Genomic DNA, 21,479 nt, shown 5'->3' on the forward strand with positions numbered 1-21,479 from the left:
ATGGTTGTAATGCAAAAAATTCAAGATATAATCAATTCTTTGGATGAAACTAAATTACTCAGTTTACCAAAATGTAAGGAGAAATCGATGAAAATAGAATTCGAGAGTTCGCATGTAAGTTTATTTTATTTTATTAATATTATGAAATTTTTTGCAGCTACAATAATATACTTTGCCAATACAGAAAGTCTAAAATATGTAAAACTATTAAGATTTTTTAAAATTATTTAAATTCTATACTACTATTGATACGTGGATTTGTTTTTATTTTGTAAAATCAGAAACGATCAGGTTTATTATTTTCATAATTGTCTAAGAAAGTCACATTTCTCAGGCATGATATGAAACATTGTATACTATACAGTTAGAATTAAAACCTTTAAGGATTATAAGGGTTAACAGAGATTTATATATAGATAACAGAGATTTCTTAAAATTTTAGTGGAATATTTACTTTTAACTTCTTATATTTTTTTATTTTAGAAAGATCCTGTTTAATTCTTTCATAATTTATCTTAGACATTTTATATTACTATGAATTGAAACATACTTTTACATTTGTTTATGTATTTTCACCAAACACACATAGTTGTCTGTTCTAAAGACAAGCTTCAGGATAAACTTATCCTTGTGTTATAGGTAAAGACTGTTATAAACAAATTATAAAAGACTATTATAAACAAATAATAATGAAAGTTAAAAACTAAAATCGACTATGACATGAAAATTTTAGTATGTTACTTTATGTCCTTTAGAGGGCGCCACGTTCAATATAGTGTGACTCCATATAGCCTATAACTAGCAGACACTTAAGACGGTTCTAATGATACGTTCGCTGTGACGCTTAATGATAATGTTCTGGAGATATGAGGGAACTGATGTACATACGTACATACAAATATAGACTGTTCAACTTATAACCCTCCTTTTGGCTTTGTCTTAGTCAGCTAATAAATTCATATATTTATATAGATTAGATAGATTCAGGTGAGAATTAAACCCACAACCCCGAGACCAGGGGACACTACAACTGTTGTTACCAACCAGTCTTTATTAATTTTATTTGATTAGTTCTTATTGAGTATTTTTATAATTTCAGGATGGAAATATAGTATACAATGGCTCAGAACCACCATTACCATTTGCAGCCTCAGAAATATTTCTAGCTTCAATCAAGAAATGGAGACGTTTGACTGCCGACGATGATAATTGCAAAGCTGTATATGAAGTTTCATTTAATATTGAAGTAAGTTGTTTTTTTTTCAATTTCATTTTTAAGTATGTTTGAATGTAACTGTCATTTAGTTAACTGCAAATAGATAATTATATTTTGATTAATATTTTAAGCATGAATCAAGGCCACCTATGCATAAAACCAAACCTAGTTTTTTAGGGAAATTATATTTTTTGTGTTGTTAGAATTGTACTCTATAGTAGGGATGATCGATATTCGAAAAACATCGATGTTGACATCGATGTCATAATCGAAAAAAAAAAAGCCCGACATCGATATTCGATATTTATCGAAAACTGAACATCGATGTTGGATATCATCGATGATTTATGCAATAATAACTGACAAAAAAATAAAACACAGTGTAAAAGTTCGGAATTTATTAAGAAAGAGATCAAATGATTACATATTCCAATATTTTTTATCAATTGACTGCAGGAAGAGTAATTTTGATAAAGAAGAACCTTTTAATCTATTTCTTTGTTGATAAAGAGTAGAGCCAGCTTTTGAAAACAGTCTTTCGGATGGCGTTGATGTCGCGATAGTACTCAAATATTTCAGCGCTATTATTTTTAATTTCGGGTAAGTGGAACCGATGACATTATTCCAAACTTGGATAGGATCTTGTTTAAGATCAGATACTGTATTTTTCAAAAAGTAGCTTAACTCGGAAGGCATTTCGTGATCATGAGGGGAAGGCGTAGAGTTTTTGACATTTACAAGTTTATAATGTTCGTTCCACAAATTAAATTCTTCTGTTGGATCTGGCGAACCACTCATAACTTCTTCAATTACTTCTGCTTCCGTTGTAGTAGTTAGTAATTCTTTGACTAATTTGATTGCTTTCGAACATGCTACGCGGTCTTGAAAGTGAATATTTTTGAACCTTGGGTCTAGCAATGTAGATAAAGCAAGTATTTGAACATGTTCCGAGGGTAACAAGCGTTTACTGATTTCAGTCATTATGTTCGGCTTAAGATCCTGACCCATAGAACTGTTTGTTTTAATGTTGCTCATTTTTAAGTTTAGCATTCGTGTTATGGGAATAACTTTGCTGCTGGTAACGTAGTCTTCTCCACAGATTTCTTTAGTAGCAACTTCTATAGGGCGTAAAACTTCAAAAATTTCAGTCAACTCTTCAATACCTTTTGCAGTTATCATTGGAGGAGCACTTGTATGGCAATTAACAATTTGATTAATTATTGGTCGCAGTTCTAAAAATCTTTCCACCATATAAAAAGTGGAATTCCAGCGAGTGCTGACTTCTTGTATTAAGAATGCTTTCGTAATTCATCACTCGCCACTACACTATGCTTAAACCAAGTGACAATCCTTTTGACAGATCCAATTAATTCTGGCAATTCCTTTGTTTTTGCGATTGATTTTTGAGCTACCAAATTAATTAAGTGAGCAAAGCAAATAATATGGCATTTTTTTCCAAATGAGATATCTACAGCTTTAACAACATTTGCTCCTCCATCAGTTACCACAGCGGATACTTTTTCTGGATCTATACACCATTCATGACATGTCTGCAACAGCATTCTTCCAATGTATTCAGCAGTATGTGATTCGGCTAACTCATAAACTCCTAGAGAGACTGATGCCATTGCCATACGTTCTTCGTCATAAAAGTGTATAGTGACACCAAGAAAACTCCTAGTCTGCATGGTATCCGTCCATATGTCGGTTGTCAGGGTAATATTACTACGTAGGCCTTTGATTTTATTTTTAAAAAGATTCTGTGTAACTTCATATCGGTTCTCTAGCATTTTCTTGAAAGTATGCCTGGATGGGACTTTATACAGAGGTGCAGCTGTTTTCATTAAGTTTAGAAATCCTTCATTTTCAACCATTTGGAACGGCTGTGAATCTTTGCAAATCATAAACAAGATAGCATTTGTAAGGCGAATTCCTTTAGCTCCATTTTCAGAAAATTCAGATATGCTCCTGAAACTCTGATTTAATGTCGGCTGAAATATTTTTGTGCGAATAGACGATGCACTTATGTCACTTGCATTAAAACTACAATCAGAATCAACTGAACTATTTTCATGTAAAGCAGAGACAGGTGCGATTATCTCAGCAGAAGTAGAAGCAGTTGGCATTACAGGTTTTACGAATGTCTCCTTAAATGATCTCTTGGCGCCTGTTTTATGAACTGTGTTCTCCTCGTTGCTATTTTTTCCTAATAATGAACTATGCATTTTTTCAATGTGCAACTTAAGATTTGTGGTGTTGCCACAAGTTTTTATGATTTTATGGCAAGACCGACATCTGGCTTCATTATTTTCAAGTCTTTCAAAAAATTCCCAAAAGCGACTTTTTGGCGGCATTTTTAATTCTGTTCCTGTATTCCTGAAAACAAACAATGAAATTTAAATAAAATTCAGACACGAACTCGAAATAACCAGAACATGCAAAAATATTCATAGAAAATACACAAAATAAAATGTTCTGTCACCTTAATATACTATTTTCAATGCAAGCAAAACAGTAAGAATCCACACCACAGCCGTAAAAAAAGAGATAAATTGTCTATGGCCCGAGACATTCAAATTTTGCGCGAAAGAAAACGATAATTGTTTTGCTCTATGCTCTCTTTATCTCATATACAGCATTCATAACCTTAAAAAATAACAATTTCGTTTAGCATGCACAGAAAGCAAACAGATGAATTCAATATTTAGAAGTCAATCAATAAATACTTACATATTGTTGTATTTCACGTAATATTATATGCACAATAATAGAATACTATCAAATGAGTAAATTAAAACAGCCGACGCACGCACAACAAATTTTTTTATCAATAAACGAATGGGAGGGGTCAGGGGAGTGAGAGAGAGCGAGCGAGGAGACGACGAAGAATGTACGACGAATCACCGGTCGTTCCTTTTGAACGACCGGTGCGCCCTGAATGAATGAATACGCGTTCAAAGTTCAAAATAAACTTGATTTGTGTTGTGGATGCGTTCATAAAAGACATATTTTGTTTCGTAACTTCGTAAGTTGCATTGGTCGTGTCGTGCGTGAGGCCGTGAGTTAACATCGATGACAGATGCCGTTAACATCGATGTTACGATATTTTTCGTATAGCAATATCGATGTTAAAACAGCGATGTTTTTGCTTTCAACATCGATGATCATCGAAAATCGATGTTCATCGAGCATCCCTACTCTATAGTGCTATATATTCTTCATTTGTAATTTTCAATATTATTTTAAATTCTTAGTTTTGACTTTATGCATATTTAGTTTTATTAATAACACTGGTCAGTATCAAAATAAGAGCAAAAATCTGTTTACATGAACGCGATATGTATGGACACGGTAAATCCAAATACTCGTAGCTTATACAGCACGTCAAATTTTGGTGCAATGAGCATTTTTGGATTTTACTAAAATTAGTCGTATTTCAATACAGGCAATGGTATTCGTTAATGTTTTTGCATGAATGTCATTGAGTTTTGTATTTACTTCGGTGTTAGAAAGAGATAGCAAGTTGTTGTTTATTACTAATTTGTGTGTGGACAAAGTTATAATAAAAACAAAAGAGTTAATTTGTTTGTTTTCGTTGTTTTTGGTAAGTTAGTTTTAATTACATTGTTTTTATTGAACAAATAACCATTTTATACTATTTATTGTGTATAAAAAATTACTATGAAGACTGAATAAGTTAAAGACAATAATACCACGTACATGTAAAAATTTATCAAACATTTTTTTTTAATTGTGGTGATTTTGTAGCTTAAATCGCAGAATATTAACACCTATAATAAAAAAGACTGACCTATTCATGCATGAAAACAATGAACAGGGATGGAGAAGCATTTAAGCATCTAAAAACTAATTTTCCATATTGTGTGGCCAAATTAAAGTTATTGGTTGTCAAATAAGTGATGTCCTTATAAAACCATTATTCAAATCTAATATCGGCAATCAAATCTAAGTTGGGAAATAAAGAAAAAAGCATAGGTAACTTTTAAAAGTATATGTGATAATTTAAAAATTACGAAGACATGATACAAGAACTGCTTTCATCATACCAAGAACTTGTATGCAACATGTCATTAAAATATATTACTTTATATACCAAATAACTCTTATTTATTTATTTATATTAATTGTGTAATTCATAAGTTAAATTAACATTTCAAATATTGAATACGTAATACCTGTATAGGTAATATTTTTTATTTGTCCAAAATAAATACATATTTTAAACGGTCAATTATGGTCTTCATTTCAATGGAAGTATCTCGAAAACTAGGCGTGTTACTATACTACTATACAAACAGATTTGAAATCAGAAGTCATCACTTTACTGCTCCCGGGTTTTAAATTTTTTGCCGATCTGTGTTTTTACAGAATTTTAAATAATAAAAATTAAGGCTTAAATATGTATAAAAATTTAATGCTACTTATTGCGCAAAAAATAAACTCATGCCAGCCTCAGCGCCACCTACCGGGTCCAGATAAAAACTACCCTATCTCCCAAGTTGGACCAAATTACAGATGCTTAAAAAATTTGATAAAAATTGGTTCACTACTTTCGGAATTACATACATTTAAAATTTTCATTGTTAACGCCCACTCCTGTAATCCTTATTGGGCATGAGTTAACCTAAAATCCGCTCACCGATCATTTCTACATTACATATAGGAGATTCGTACCAAATTTGGGGTCGATAGTTTAAAAACGGGAATTTTCCATTGTTAACGCCCCCGTTTGTTGCGGGTAAGTAATGTGCAATTGCTAGTTAATACCATTTTTACTGTATGTAAATTTAAATAAAATGCCGTCTACAAATAAGATCAATTTATTCATTAATAACTTAAGTAAAATGCGCCCTAATATATTATTTAATGTGAACTTTATTGAACAGCAATAAAGTTCAAATTGACTCTACATTTTAGTTAGATAACGTTTGTATGGGAAAAACAAAAGCCCTTTTTTATGGTTTTCACGGGAATTATTTGAACTTTTCTCGCCGTAAAAACCATCCTTGGACCTGAACGAACATTTAAAAAAAAGAATTTGTAAAATTGATCCAGGCGTTGTTGAGTTATATGCTTACGAACACATTTTACGATTTATTTTTATATTTGTTAATATGTTCAAAATAATTTCTCAGCATTTCAAGTATTTTTATTTCTTTAATAACATTATAGAACAACTTTTTATCTATTGCATTAAATGAATTTTTTTCAGGGTAGTAACTTTGATTTCAGACCTGGCGATACAGTAGGAATTATTCCCCGGAATAATAAATCAGAAGTAATGGATATTATCAACCATTTAGGCTTGAAAGATGTTGTGGATCTAAATTACAATCTTAGTATAGACAAGAGTCAAAAAGGTGTTAAGATTCCACCACATATACCTGTTAAGTCAACACTAAGACATGTTCTCACTAATTGTGTTGATCTTAGAGGAATTGTGAAAAAGGTAAAGTATTAACGATTGAAATCATTGTATTTTTAATGTATATAAATCTATGCTGTTGTTTTAGTTTTAGGCATAATTATTTATATTTTATAAAGAACAATAGTATTTTTATATACCACAGTATAATTATTGGTATTTCAAACCACAAAATTGGTTATCATTATTGCCAATAGTCTGTGGTGAGTAAGGTAACCAGAGTTCCGGGAGGGATTGGGGTCGCCAACGCGCTTACAATGCTTGTAGTGTTGCAAGTGTCTACAGGCTATGCCTACGGTAATCGCTTACCATCAGATGTATGCTTGTTTGCCGACCTAGTTATATAAAAAATTAGTCTGAAATTAAAAATAATTTACTCATGTAGTTTTGTTCTAAGTCGTTATTGTATTTTATTATTAGTGCATTGGGTCTATGAAAAATTTAGTTTAGTTAAATTGTAAAGCCCTTTGTTTGTTCAAGTTATTAAAAATAATTGACCTATTAAATATTTGATGAAATACTATTTACTGTGGCAGATTTATCTTTTTTTAATATTTTCATGTGATTATTGATCTAGTGTTTTGGATATAACAGTATTGTATTTTATTCTTACAGTTATTTTTACTCGCTCTATCAAGGTACACTAAGAATGAATATGAAAAACGAATTATGGAATATCTCAGTAGTAAAGAAGGATCTTCCGAATACACAACACATATCCTAAACAAAAGTCTTACTCTGATTGATTTATTTAAAATATTCAAATCTTGTATGCCTCCAATCGAAATTATTTTAGAACATTTGCCGAGACTCTTGCCCAGACCATATTCTATTGTAAATAGCAAATACAATAATCCTAACTTTTTAAAAATATGTTTTTCCGTAATGAACATTGGTAATAATAGAAAAGGTCTGACAACTGGCTGGTTAGAAGAGATTATTCTTCAGAAATCTGATATTGAAGATAAAATGGAGCAATTAAGTCTAAAGAATAAAACGATTGAAGTTCCAATATATATGAGAAAGAATCTAAATGGCTTTAATTTACCGGAAAATACAGAAACTCCTTTAATATTAATTGGTCCGGGAACAGGCGTCTCTCCATTTATAGGATTTTTAGAAGAAAGGGAACATTTATTATTGAAAGATTCGGAAGGAAAGTTTGGTTTCGTTTGGTTATTATTCGGCTGCCGAAACCCTGAACTTGATTTCATTTATGAAGAAGAGCTTAAAAAGTTTATTTCAAAAGGTGTTATTAATAAATTAAGTACAGCATTCTCGAGACGCGAAAACACAGAGTTTCGTTATGTGCAGGTATATTTTACATTTATATTTAATGTTTAAAATATTTTTTGACAGGATACTAACTAATCGATTTAAAACAAAATTTCAATTAAAAAATTGTGTTACTTCGCAAACTACCGACTTCAATTTATCAATTAATTACCTAAGCATAAGTACGAATAAGTCAAAAAGGACTTGTCAGATTTGATTAAATTTAAATAAGATCTACATGACAAGCACAAGCTTTCGATTAAAAAAAAAAACATAAAAATCGGTATACCCAGTTGTAGTACAAAAGTTGAGGTAACACACATTAAAAAAAACAGTCGAATTGAGACCTCCTTTTTTGAAGTCATTTAAATAGTTTTTACTTATGCAATTATTATTAATTATAAATCAGCTTAAATTTTTTAGTTTGATTTAACCAACTTTAAAATAAACAGCCACAAAAACCAAACCTGTCGTCCTCTACTCCACCACATTAATACTGTCAATGAATATTGAAGATTTCGAAATAAAAGTGTATATTTTTCAGGACGCTATAATAGAAAATGGCGAAGAAACTACAAAATTAATAATGCAAGGTGCTTGTGTATTTGTGTGTGGAAACACTAAAACTATGGCGACCCAAGTGAAAGATGCTATTATACAATGTTTAGTGAAATATGGAAACAAAAGTAACGAGGAATCAGACAAATATGTATCTGATATGCAAAAGGAAAAGAGATATTTGAATGATATATGGAATTAATTTCATATGTAGCAAATTGTAAATAAATATATTTATTACAAAAATACTTTTGTTTTATTTTTAGATTGCTTATGGTGTTTTTTTTTCTGTTCGTATTACGCATCTCATAAATTAAAAAAAGTGTTGTAAAGAAGTAATTTACTAAAATAAACCGTTGGAAATTTATTTCACGGTATTACAGAATCTTAGAAACGATTCTTATTAGTGCTTGGCTGCTCCTATACATTTATTGTCATTTGTGTTTCTTTGCTATCTTTTGGAAGTGTGTAAGCATTTTATATAGTTTCCTCAAAGTTTCCATAATATAATGTTAGGCAGTCAGTAATGACCTAGTGATGCTACTGATATTGCAGGCGTCCATAGGCTTCGGCAAACTGCTGCCCATTAGGCGGACTGTGTTTGTTAAGCACTAGCTATATAAAATCTCGTTGCGGATGGTTTACGATTTATCTGTCCATTGTGTACAATGCAGAAGCATAGCCATTAGCTACATCTAATTTATTTTTTGTAAATTATAGAGTTAAGTGTTTGTTATAATAGGGGTTTAAGACAAAACAACACAAATCTTTTACAAAAATAATTTAATAGGCAAATCTCTAGTAATAAAATGTTCAAAAAGTGTCATTGGTGTATATAAACTTATGACTACAGCAATCTAGCTTCAATACAATAACACAATTTTTCGTTGTGCGACAAAATGCATTTAATCTACTATTAATACAACTAATTATTTAAAGCAGGCACTCTTGGTGGAGGGTATTATGGTATAATCACCAATTCCATTATTATCTGTCAATATTTGACAATTTCTACGATCTTATTCCACATATGGCGACTGCTTCTATATAAAATAATAAAAATAATACTAAAACAAAAGTATCTTGGTTTTTTTTTTCATATTGCTATTAAATAATAGTTAATTCATAATCATTTTAATAACTAAACAAGATGGCCGCTATTTTCTTTGACACATAATCACATCATGTTAAAGCACGGTCTTATACACAGATCAAGCAACTACAGTGGTGGGGGTACGTTGGGTTAATATTTTCAGCCGCCAGAGGAAGGCCTTTAGGTATGACAATCGATGGGTTTGCTGTGCAACGAAGACAGAATAGCATTCTGTCGTTTTTTCTATCACACGTCACGAATTTATGTTTTAAAACATAACCAATTACAATGAAACGTCACTCAATATAACCAATTACAATGAAGCGTCACTCAACCGGCGTGCACAGTGTGCACCGCACCACGTGACCGCACACACCAACAGCAGTGAAGTACAGCGGCATTAACGCGAAAGAAAACTTATAACATTATAGTACTAATCTTTCACTATTGAAATTGGGCTTAGTTTCCTGACCTGTATATAAGACTGTGGTTAAAAGTAAAGAAAATGTACAAAAGGATATCATCCTTTTATAATCTATTGCACAAAATTTTTAATAATATAAATCAATTAACAATTTGGCGCCTAAAATACAAAATATTTAATTTTAAAACCTAGTATTTTTTATTGGCATAATTTTTTTATGTAATATAGCATGGACAATTAATTACAGAGTAAAATATAAATACAACTAATGTAATATTATTATAGGTTTGATACAATTTTTATTGTAGTATTACAGATTATAAATCAAGTCATAGATAAAGAATGTGAGCATAATGTCATTACAGTCTTAATTAAATCTTAAAACTAGAAGCACAGTTTAAAACATTGTTTACAGGTCGTTTGAAATATTCGTCGAAAAAAGTAGGGAATGTAAAGATAGAATATAAAATTCGTGTATAGAAAGAAATTAAAGAAATGTTAATGGTAAAGTTTATCTTGCACAGTATGTGACGTGGAATCACATTTCAAGAGGTCTCAAGAACAAAATCTTATGGAAAAATAGTATGAAAACTATTTTTTGTTTGTACGTATATATACAATATTATAACTTCTTAAGTTTTCGAACGGATTTAACAGTAATTTTACATAAATTGTCTTTAGTGAGAATAAATTTTGACTACTTTATTTATACAGGACTTCTAACTCGGTACAAAGAGTTAGGTCCGAGTTAGAAAATTTCTCCTGATACAATTTTGTTCTTAGAACCCATCGATTAAACAAAAAAACACCTTAAAATATAAAATGCCACATGTTATTCATAAAACTAACTAAACTGACTATGTACAGCTTTTTGGTAAAACGATATACGGAACTGCACCTATATTTTAAAATACAAAAGGGAACTGTTTTAGTTAAAGACCGACGTATCTCTACTTTGTTATCTTTGTGAAGTGATATTTTACTATTTGAGTTACGTTTATGCGATTTTCAATCCTAAAACATAAACTTAAAGCACATTTTATATTGTTTCCTTTGCGCAGTTGCGTCGACGTCCCACGTAGGTTTTAAGTCATAAGTATTTTCCGGGCAAGGGGAATGTAATTCTTAAAACCTTGAGTGAATCATGAATATGGTTCTAAAGATAATTTCTTATAAGAGTATACTTATTGTTTAAATCTACGTTTTAATCAGAGTCCTTCGGTCTAAGTTTTGTTTTTCATTGCCACGCTAACATTACGAAAAGATTTGACTCTGTTTAGGTACTTTTGATAACGTGACAATAAATTAAATATCGCTGCTATCTCTGTGAGTTTTATTTAATTTTCAAACTAATTTTTGTACGCGATTAAAAATAGAAGTTTTATGTGAGCCTATAGAACTATGTTTACTGGAAACATAAAATAGTAAATATTTTACGAGATACGTAGGCCTCGAAGCTAATTTTTGTGTATATCTTATGTATCAAAATTCGTAATTATTTGGACAGAATAATTTATAATAACTCTTAAGTAACTTTAAAGCATTTATGACAAGCTTTAACGAAGTTCTAGCTTTACAAAATATGGCGTCGGATTGTACATATAGAGCCTTCGCGCGTGATGTTATGTATATCTATATCAGTAGCAGATAAAACCGTATCTACATTAGAATGATAAGCCGAACGCTTCGCGTATTGCCAAAATGAATATCTAGCGTTTTCATAACGAACACTGAACACAATACATATATTGCGAGTATCAGAACTTCTCATCTTCGATGTTAGCATTTATCAATTTATAACCCGATTTGTTCATATTACACAATAGTACAAACGACATTGCATTGACTTGGTACATTTAAAAATATACAAAAACTCATCACACCCAAGTAAATTTTTCCAAAATTTTATCCCGAAGCTCTAATATTAATATTGGCACTTATTTTTTACTCCAACCGAGGTATTATCCATACACTCATTATAATTATTATCCTTAGGAAAAATAAAAGTTTTAATCTTTTTTAAATAAAACGTATTATCCACGAGTACTTTTTCAATCGAAGTTTTTGTGCAGGATCTTGTGCGCTGCTTTTATGAGAGGCGTTAGTGTTTTCAACTCCATAGCACATTTCAAGAACGGATGAGCCAATAACTCGTCTGCTGTGGCTCTTTCGTCAGCATCGACTTGCAAACATTTATCCAGAAAATCTTGGAATTCCGGAGACAATTTATCCCATCTTGGTATCTTGGGTCTACCCACGGCCGCGATCAAGTATAATGCTCTTAGTGGAGATTCTTTCATGTATGGAGGTTCTCCTTCTATCATTTCGATAGCCATTATGCCAAGCGACCAAACGTCGACTTTCTTTCCATATTGCTTTCGAGTAACGACTTCGGGCGCCATCCAGTATGGCGTTCCTACCATAGTCTGCCGTTTCTCATCCCCAACGATATTGGCACAGAACCCAAAATCAGTCACTTTGACCGTTCCATCCATTCCAAGAAGAACATTATCAGACTTTATGTCCCTGTGTATTGTGCCTTTGGAATGTAAGAATGCTATTGCTTGTAACGTCTCGCGACAAACGGCTGCGATTTGTCCCTCTTTCATAACCACTTCAGTGACTACGTCTGTTAAAGATCCCCCATCGAGTAACTCCATCGCGACCCAGAGGTGATGGTAACAAAGGAAGGCATCAAGGAAGTTGACGAGATTTTTGTGATTGAAGCCTTTTAAGACGTTTATTTCATTGAGTATAAGATCTTTTTTAGACTGTTTCGTTAGGTCAATATCCTTGATCGCGACACTCGAGTTATCTTTGCGGTCAATGGCGATGAAGACGACACCTGAAGGCAAGAAATTTGAAGATGAGAATATTTTATATGAATTTGGGATGATGACTTTTTTGGAAAGAACGTAATTGTTTCCTATTAATTTTTATTTTATTAATATATATTAATATTATCAAAGCTATCTATGCATCATATTCAAAATTCTAACAATATTTCATATATTAAAATCTATACATCTGTATAAAGTGAAATAAAGAATTAGAGAAAGACTTTTTTAGCACACTATATAGTGTCTAAGATATTTTTCAGGCCTCTAAGATTGTTATGAATAAATATAGACATCTGCATCAAAGAGTGTTTGGGCAAGATTACAACTCGGTTTCATTTGATTACGACAATTGCTGTTAAATTGCACAATTGCTTACTATTGTATAAATTTTATGATAGCACTTGACAATTTATATTAAGTTTGCGTATGCTGTGATTAATTCTGTTATACATAATACATTTTTCATACATTTGTTGTTTATTTATAGTTATTTAATTATTACTTATTTTATTTTTTCCATAACTTTTCATTATAGTTATATTAGTATAACAAAGCATAATATAAATAAATAAACTATATACATATAATAAAATGGTAGAAAAGTCAAAACTGTACATTGAATATTTTTTTAAAATAATACTTGGGGTGTGATCTACAATCGACCAAAAATATAGTTTTTAGAATTTTTGTCTGTATGTATGTCTGGGATAAATTCAAAAAGTACTGCATCGATTTACTTCAAATTTGGCACGAATATTATGAAGAAGTCGGGTCAACATATAGGCTACATATTATCACGCTATCACCTACGGTGAACGAGCAGTAAACCTTTATTTCTTCAATGCATTCTGTAACAACGTGTAATCTAACGACGCATATTTGAATGTTGTTGTTATTATGTTAATAACCATGCTATAAGCTAGCTTCATACTATAAATAAAGACATTCTGTAGTATATTTAGTACAAGCATTGCACCCGTGCGAGTAAATAAATAAACACTTTAAACTCAATGGCCCCCAGTATGATTTTATCCTGTTTTGGAGATCCAGAAACACACACAATACACAAGCACAAACGCCCAGACATTATTATTGGTATAGAAATAAATAATGAATGAGTAAATAATTCAGTTAGAAAACAATTTATATAGTAAAAAATTGATTTATTGTGTATTAGACATTAATAAAAACATTAATCATAATATTAATTGAGATAATACATTATCTTAAAGTGCTAAGTCTTGTACTAAATCTTAAATTACGAAAAAAAAAAAAAATTGAAGTTTTAGTTACATATATTTACAATTTTTTTTTACATTATATTATTTAATAAAATAGACATTAGAAAATTTTAAATATTAGAACTGTTTATTATGTTTATTTAATGCATACTATAATTAGATTTACTTTTGGATAGATTTTCAAATCGTATTTTTTTTTTAATATTATGACCATGTATTTTATACCTGTTAGCCTCTATTTAAATAATAAATTCAATATATTTATATTAACTAATTATTATGTACTATGTACCTTTTCCACAAGTAAATTTAGTTGTTATGTTTGTAATGGATAAACTCAAAAGTTACTGAACCAATTGTAAAAATTCTTTCACCAGGTAAATGTTACATTATCACTCTATAACATACATTATAATGGGAGAGAACAGGGAAAAGCTGAAATAGTGTAGTACAGTCAAAGTCACAGGAGAAAGCTAGTCAATTTTAATTTGAACTGTTTATTTTTAAAATGTGGCTTATAATACATTGTGTCTAATTGAGGAAGTGAATCACTGTTTGTAACTCTTTGGTACTAGATATTTTATTATCTTTTTCATTTTCAATATTTCAAATATGATGTAAATTATAACTATTCATGAATCATTCAATGAAAGTTGAGTTTCTGATAAGTGCTGTGTAGTGCTACTTTCGATATGATTTTAATGATAACATATTCTGTTCCATCTTATCTTAAATGTTATGTGATACATTACTTTTAATTGTCATTTATCACCTGTTCGATGTGGTAATTATTTTAGTTCTGAGAATAATTATTTATAAGTGTAATAGTTATTTATAAGTTTAATTAAATACAGAGTTAATATAATAAGCATTTACTTGATTATTATATTAATTAAATAGTAGTTAAATACTTCAAATTTTGAATATTTTTATAGTAATATAATTTTTTTTTTCTTGTTACAAATACAAGACCAGATGATATAAAAACAATTACAATTTTACAGCTCAAGCCTCTCAGCTTTGGAATACCTTGCCCTTGAATATTAGACATGTACAAACACATGCAACATTTAAAAAGACTGTTAGGAAACATTTTCTTGAAACTCAAGAATAATCAAGTAATTTATAAGTATATACGTTTGAGGCCTCCAGCCTACCACGCAAAATAGTCGCACTAAGACGTCGAGTTGCGGAGAACAGCCCGTGGAAAATCAATCAATCAATCAATCAAAGTATATACGTTTTTATAATTATGTATGTATGTATGACTATGTTTAATTACTTTAATATATATATATATATATATATATATATATATATATATATATATATATATATATAAATATATATATATATATATATATATATTAAAGTAGAAGGTATGCCTCAGAAAAACCTAAAATAGAAGTTTAATATATATTTTAACATTATTTTTATATTAACCAAGGTAATGTATATTTTGCAATTTTGATTGTCGGTCATTACAATTACCATACAATAGCTTCAGATGTGTGTCGTACGATTTTTTACTTCCATGCTAAGATTTAGACGTCATATAATTTAATTCAAGGTCTCACAGAGATGATTGTGAGATTTCAATTGTTTAGACGCGCTCGTATATCACGTAACCTTTTTGAAAATGACTATAATTTGAAAATATTATTAAATGATATGTTTGTTGACTCATAATTTGTTTTTGCCCATATGTAGTCATAACATAAAAAACAAAAAATATATAAATGTTGTTATTGGAAAACAATTAAGAATGTTACCTGAAGCACCAGCGCCTACTTGTTTTATTCTTTCGAATCGTTCATAAGGGTCATCCTTATTACAAATTCTTTTTAATTCATCATATATTTCTTCATCAGTTAACGTAGCATTCATCATTTCTTTCTTTCTAAGAATGGGACTTTCCTCTGGCTCGGCACCAATCAATGTTAAATCCTCAACTATTGCAGTTAGGTCCATCATTGCATCTTTCTTCTTTAGATTATTTTTAGTCACTCCTGCAGGCATTGTTTGCCTCTGCGAAAAGTTGTCTGTGGGTGCTACGTCTTCCTCACTACTTTGTCCTATTGAAATATCTGAATCATGACTTTGGTGTCCATTTTTATTTGCTAAGAACTTTTTAATTTCCAATTCCTCTTTCGTAATGGCTTCCTCTGTAACAATAGGCTTGCATGGCTCGTTTTCTGCCTGTTCTTTTTTCAAAACATGAAAATTATGGAACGTTACAGCCTGAATCGCCGCATTCGGATTCTCTTTTTGTTCCGACGGCGATATCTGGGCATTCAACTGTCGTAGCCATGATGAGGGTAACCCTTCCAACATTCCCGTTTCAGAGTTCATACTCACATGTATATGTTGTTTCACGTTAGTAGGCATACCGATCTCCTGAACTCTCTCGTCTCTAATGGACTGCTTCTTCGAAAAGAGCTTACCAAAGACACCACGGCCCGAGCGTCCCGTCATTGTTATTTATTTACGCGTTTCGTTATACTTAAGCCATAAACCTTTTACAATATAACTTTTGAGATCACAAAACTACATTTCTCGCTTCAGAATTTATAAAATTATTACTAATTAAGTATTGCCGAGATAGGAGTGGCTAATCACGGACGGACAAAACTAAAGACATCACATCAGATATACTTTATCATCTGTCAATTATTTGGCACTATACAGAATAAATAGTGAATTGTTATAGTTACACGCAGAATCTATAGTGTTTAAATAAATTTAATATAAATTCAATTAACGTTCGAGATTGAAAATAATATCTTCTTAGCACTATTATAAATACTAAAACAATTGAATGTTATGTCTAACAGAAATATAATAAAATTTACTTTTAAAATAAAACTTACAGAGCACTAAGTTTATTATCATATGTGAATGGAACGTTATACTGTTCTAATGTTGGCAATATTGACTCGCTGATAATATTAAATAGGAATTTCAGATGATTCATTCCTGTTGTAAAGAAGAATCTCCGCTGCCCCTAAACAAGTAAATTGTATGATATAAATAGTTTTCAATGGCAAAAGAAATTAAATATACGTTTGTAGCAAGATTTTACACCAAGTGAAAAATCATTTTAAGCCATTTGCACTATAATAACATAGCATTGATAAGGACTGACATTCATAAAAATAATAGCGTTAAGTTTTGTTATTAAAAAACTAGCTGTGCCCGCGACTTCGTCCGCGTGGAATTTGACAAAAAAGTTATTGTTCAGTTCGCATAGTCATAATATAAATAAATTTCTAAAATAAAAGTAGCTAATGTTACCAGTGAAAGTCCCATCAAAATCGGTCCAGCCGTTTCAGAGATTAGCCGGAACAAACAGACGGATAGACAAAATTTTTATAAAATATTATTTTCTTATATGTAGATAAAATCAATTATATGAATCATATAATAAACAACACAGCTTTCTATACCTACATAATGGGTACCTAAGCACCTACTGAGTACTACTTCAACTACTACTATTTTCGAGTCTAATACCGGCACGATTAAGTTAAATTTTACTGAAACCAATATAAAAATATGATATTTTTAGAAGCCCTCTGGCTACCTGGCTCTGGCTTTTTACTGAGAAGAGTAATGATACTTCCAGATGACAAAAACTTAATATAAAAAAAAATTGCGTGCGTACAAAGTACACATGTCAGAAACTTCTGAGGCAAACTAATTGAAAAAACATACATACATACATACATACATATAATCCCGTAGGGGTAGGCAGTGACCACTTCTTTCCACTTGCTACGATACTTATATACTTCTTTCGCTTCGTCCACTTACATTATTCCCTTCATACATGTTCTTCGGTTTAAGGTACTCTTGATCTGGCCTTTTTTCAAGACGTCCCTTATTTGGTCTCGGAACGTCCGCCTAGGTCTACCCCTTCCAAACACTTCCATTCACACTCGTCTTATACACTTTTTTCGTCAATCGTTCTTCACGCCACGTTGGCGCAACGGTTACAGCCATGGATTGTACCTGTTGCGCTGGCAGTTGCGGGTTCGGTCCCCGCACATGACAAACATTTGTATTGACCATACAGGTGTTTGCCGTGGTCTGGGTGTTTGTGCAGTCCTTGTGGGTCTCCCCACCGTGCCTCGGAGAGCACGTTAAGTCGTCGGTCCTGGTTGTTATCATGTACACCTGTAGCGATCGTTACTCACAGTAGGGAATATATCCGCCAACCCGCATTGGAGCAGCATGGTGGATAAAGCTCTGATCCTTCTCCTACATGGGGAAAGAGGCCTATGCCCAGTAGTGGGATATTACAGGCTGAAGTGTAAGCGTAAGCACGAAGCGTTCTTCACTCATTTTCTCGACAAGGCCAAACCATCTGAGCATACCTTTCTCAATTTTTGTCACTACATCTTTCAAAGCACAACGTTTCCTTATCTCACTATTTCTTATCCTGTCACCCAGTTTAACTCCTATCATACTTCTTAACGCTCTCATCTCAACTGCATTTATTCTGCTTTCATGGTTCTTCTGTCATACCCAACTTCCACTTCCATACGTGAGTGTCGGAACCAACACCCCCTCATGCACAGCCAAACGAGCCTTGTTAGACACCCTCCGACTGCTCATAAAGGAGTGCAAAGCCCCATTCACCCTGTTTTCTGCATTCACTCTTCTTTCAATATCACTCTCACACTTTCCATCACTTGTAAACTTTGAACCCAAATACACTAACTAATTCACCTGTTCAATTTGTTCATCTCCAATCACGATATTGCATTCTGTAACTGCCTCATCTCTTTCAAACACCATCACTTTCGTCTTCTTTACATTCATCTTCATTCCCTTTCTTACAAAAGCTTCACTCATAGCAGTTACCATCTCCTGCAACTGCTCGGCCGAAGACGCAAGTAATACTTGGTCATCAGCATAGAAAAGACATTTGACGCAGGGATGTTACGGAGCTTCGATTCCGTTAAGTCGGAACTTCCGATTATTATTACACTTTCGGTTCCGGCTTCGGCTCCGACCCTTTTAAACCGAAGGTTAAATCGGCGGTCGAAGCATGACATAGCGGCGGCGGCGGCCTGTGTGTGTTATGAACTGTTTCATACATGGCGCGCGGGGATCCTCCCGACGCCCACTACGTGCACTCTATCGTCAATTATTTTTTCACTTGTTGTTAATTTGTTAAACACACGATAGGTTATAGATATTTGTTTTGATTTTTGCGGCTTATTGTCAATAAAAGTGATCTGTTTTTGTGTTGGACAATGAAACCTAAATCAGGTTGTATTTGGAACTACTTCGTTGAAGTTAATTCTGATTCGGCAAAGTGTAAACTGTGTATGAAGACGTATTCAAGAAAGGGAGGTACGACAACGTCGTTAAAAAGCCATTTGAAGTCTGTCCATGCCACTGAATATGAAGAATTAATAAAGTTAGAAACTGAAAAAAAATACTGTACAGCCTTCGACTTCGACGCCCCTTCAGGATGCTAAAAAAAAAATTACTTTAAAAGAAACTTTGCTGAAGAATACAAAATGGTGCACTTCTAATGCTAAATCTATGGAAATTGACAAATTGATTTTTGAAATGATTGTTTTGCAAGATCTACCCTTCAATTTTGTGGAAGGTATAGGATTTCGGCGACTTATGCAGTTCACTGTGCCAAATTATCACTTAAGGGGAAGACATTTTTTAACAGAAAATATTTGTGTTCATTTATATGAAACATTAGCACAAAAAAAAATAAGGAATTGCTCACACAATTTGAAAAGATCTCATTTACAACATTTGGACCGAACCAAGTTCGAATGTGTCTTTATTGAGTCTCACAGCGCATGGCATAAGTAGAGATTTTAAAAGGCTAAAAGTTATTTTAAAATGCCACACATTAAATGGAAGATATACAGGAGATCTAGTTCTAGAAAAAATTAAGAGTATGTTGATGGAATAGGGTATCATAAAAGAGAAAATTTATTGTTTTGTACGCGAGTCTGGATCTAATATGAAACGAGCAATGAAACTCGGCGACATACCTGATGTCAGTTCCACTGTACATCAGTTGCAACTGTGTGTACGAACGTTGTTAGATTGTGATGAAGAAATTAAAGCCTTATTTTCGAAATGCAAAAAAAAAAAAAAAAAATTCGAAGCATTTTAATAATTCCCTAATAGCTCAGACTGAACTGCATAAAATATAATTGTGTTTGCTCGCATACTAAAAAAAACCGACTTCAATTACATCGACAAGTAATACAACGTAGATCGACGAAAAAATAGTCAAGCAACTACGCGTTATCAAAGATTACTCAAAAAGTAGTTATCAGATCTCGATAAAATTTATATGTGACCATATGATAAACATCAGCTTTCGATTAAATTAAAAATCATCATAATCGGTACACCCAGTAAAAAGTTATTACGGATTTTCGAGAGTTTCCTTCGATTTCTCTGGGATCCCATCATCAGATCCTGGTTTCCTTATCACGGTACCAAACTAGGGATATCCCCTTTCCAACAAAAAAAGAATTATCAAAATCGGTACATCCAGTAGAAAGTTATGCGGTATAATACAACGTAGGTCGACGAAAAAAGCGTCAAGTAAAAACGCATTATTAGATATAACTCGAAAAGTAGTTGTTAGATCTCAAATAAATTTAAATGGGACCAATTGGCACACACCACCTTTCGATTAAAACAAAATTTGTTGAAATCGGTCAACCCGGTCAAAAGTTCTGATGTAACATACATAAAAAAAAAAAAAAAAAAAAAAAAAAAATACAGTCGAATTGAGAACCTCCTCCTTTTTTGGAAGTCGGTTAACAAAAGGAACAACTCCACCAAGAATGTTTGAGTGTAATACAGGAGTGTAGCACGCGGTAAGTTGTATTAATTTGTGCATTTATTTTTACATCCAGATTATTTCATTTCAATCAAAGATCCATCCACACTAATAAAATAATTTCAAATAAAACGAATTAAGCCGATTTTATTAAAACTTGCTGTGGTATATGCACGCTGATTATAATGAGTGTATTATTTAGTTTTTGTCATTCATTTCATTTAAATAATACTTTAAGTTATACCGTAAATTAACATAACATAACATAACAATACACTTTATTGTACACCAAAACAGAAATAATACATATTATGAACTTAAACAGAGTATCATCAGGCACAAAGAGCGGCCTTATCGCTAAAAAGCGATCTCTTCCAGGCAACCTAGGGGCAGAGGAGATGGTATTGTGTCAGTGTAGGTGTACAAATTGAGACATAAACGTTTGAATATATTTACTTATTTACATACATACATACATAAACATATACGTAAATACATACATACATACACATATACATACATATATACATAAACATATACATACACAAACA

General features: G+C 31.8%; 2 protein-coding genes across 2 annotated transcripts; one reads left to right on the forward strand and one right to left on the reverse strand.

The window, feature by feature from the left end:
* Nucleotides 1-8,741, forward strand: LOC123658646 (methionine synthase reductase-like). Its single transcript, XM_045594010.1, has 5 exons — nucleotides 1-114; nucleotides 1,100-1,246; nucleotides 6,450-6,686; nucleotides 7,278-7,976; nucleotides 8,482-8,741. Exons 1-5 carry the CDS (start codon nucleotides 1-3, stop codon nucleotides 8,695-8,697), a joined length of 1,413 nt encoding a protein of 470 aa, XP_045449966.1. The 3' UTR covers nucleotides 8,698-8,741.
* Nucleotides 8,742-12,025: 3,284 nt separating this feature from the next.
* LOC123658430 (serine/threonine-protein kinase PAK 3) lies at nucleotides 12,026-16,740 on the reverse strand. Its single transcript, XM_045593854.1, has 2 exons — nucleotides 15,866-16,740; nucleotides 12,026-12,857 (listed from the first exon to the last, which is right to left on the reverse strand). The coding sequence occupies exons 1-2, from the start codon at nucleotides 16,566-16,568 to the stop codon at nucleotides 12,064-12,066; spliced, it is 1,497 nt and encodes a 498-aa protein (XP_045449810.1). The 5' UTR covers nucleotides 16,569-16,740; the 3' UTR covers nucleotides 12,026-12,063.
* Nucleotides 16,741-21,479: the final 4,739 nt, after the last annotated feature.

Source organism: Melitaea cinxia, chromosome 12 (genome assembly GCF_905220565.1).
Source record: "Melitaea cinxia chromosome 12, ilMelCinx1.1, whole genome shotgun sequence".
Lineage (NCBI taxonomy): Eukaryota > Metazoa > Arthropoda > Insecta > Lepidoptera > Nymphalidae > Melitaea > Melitaea cinxia.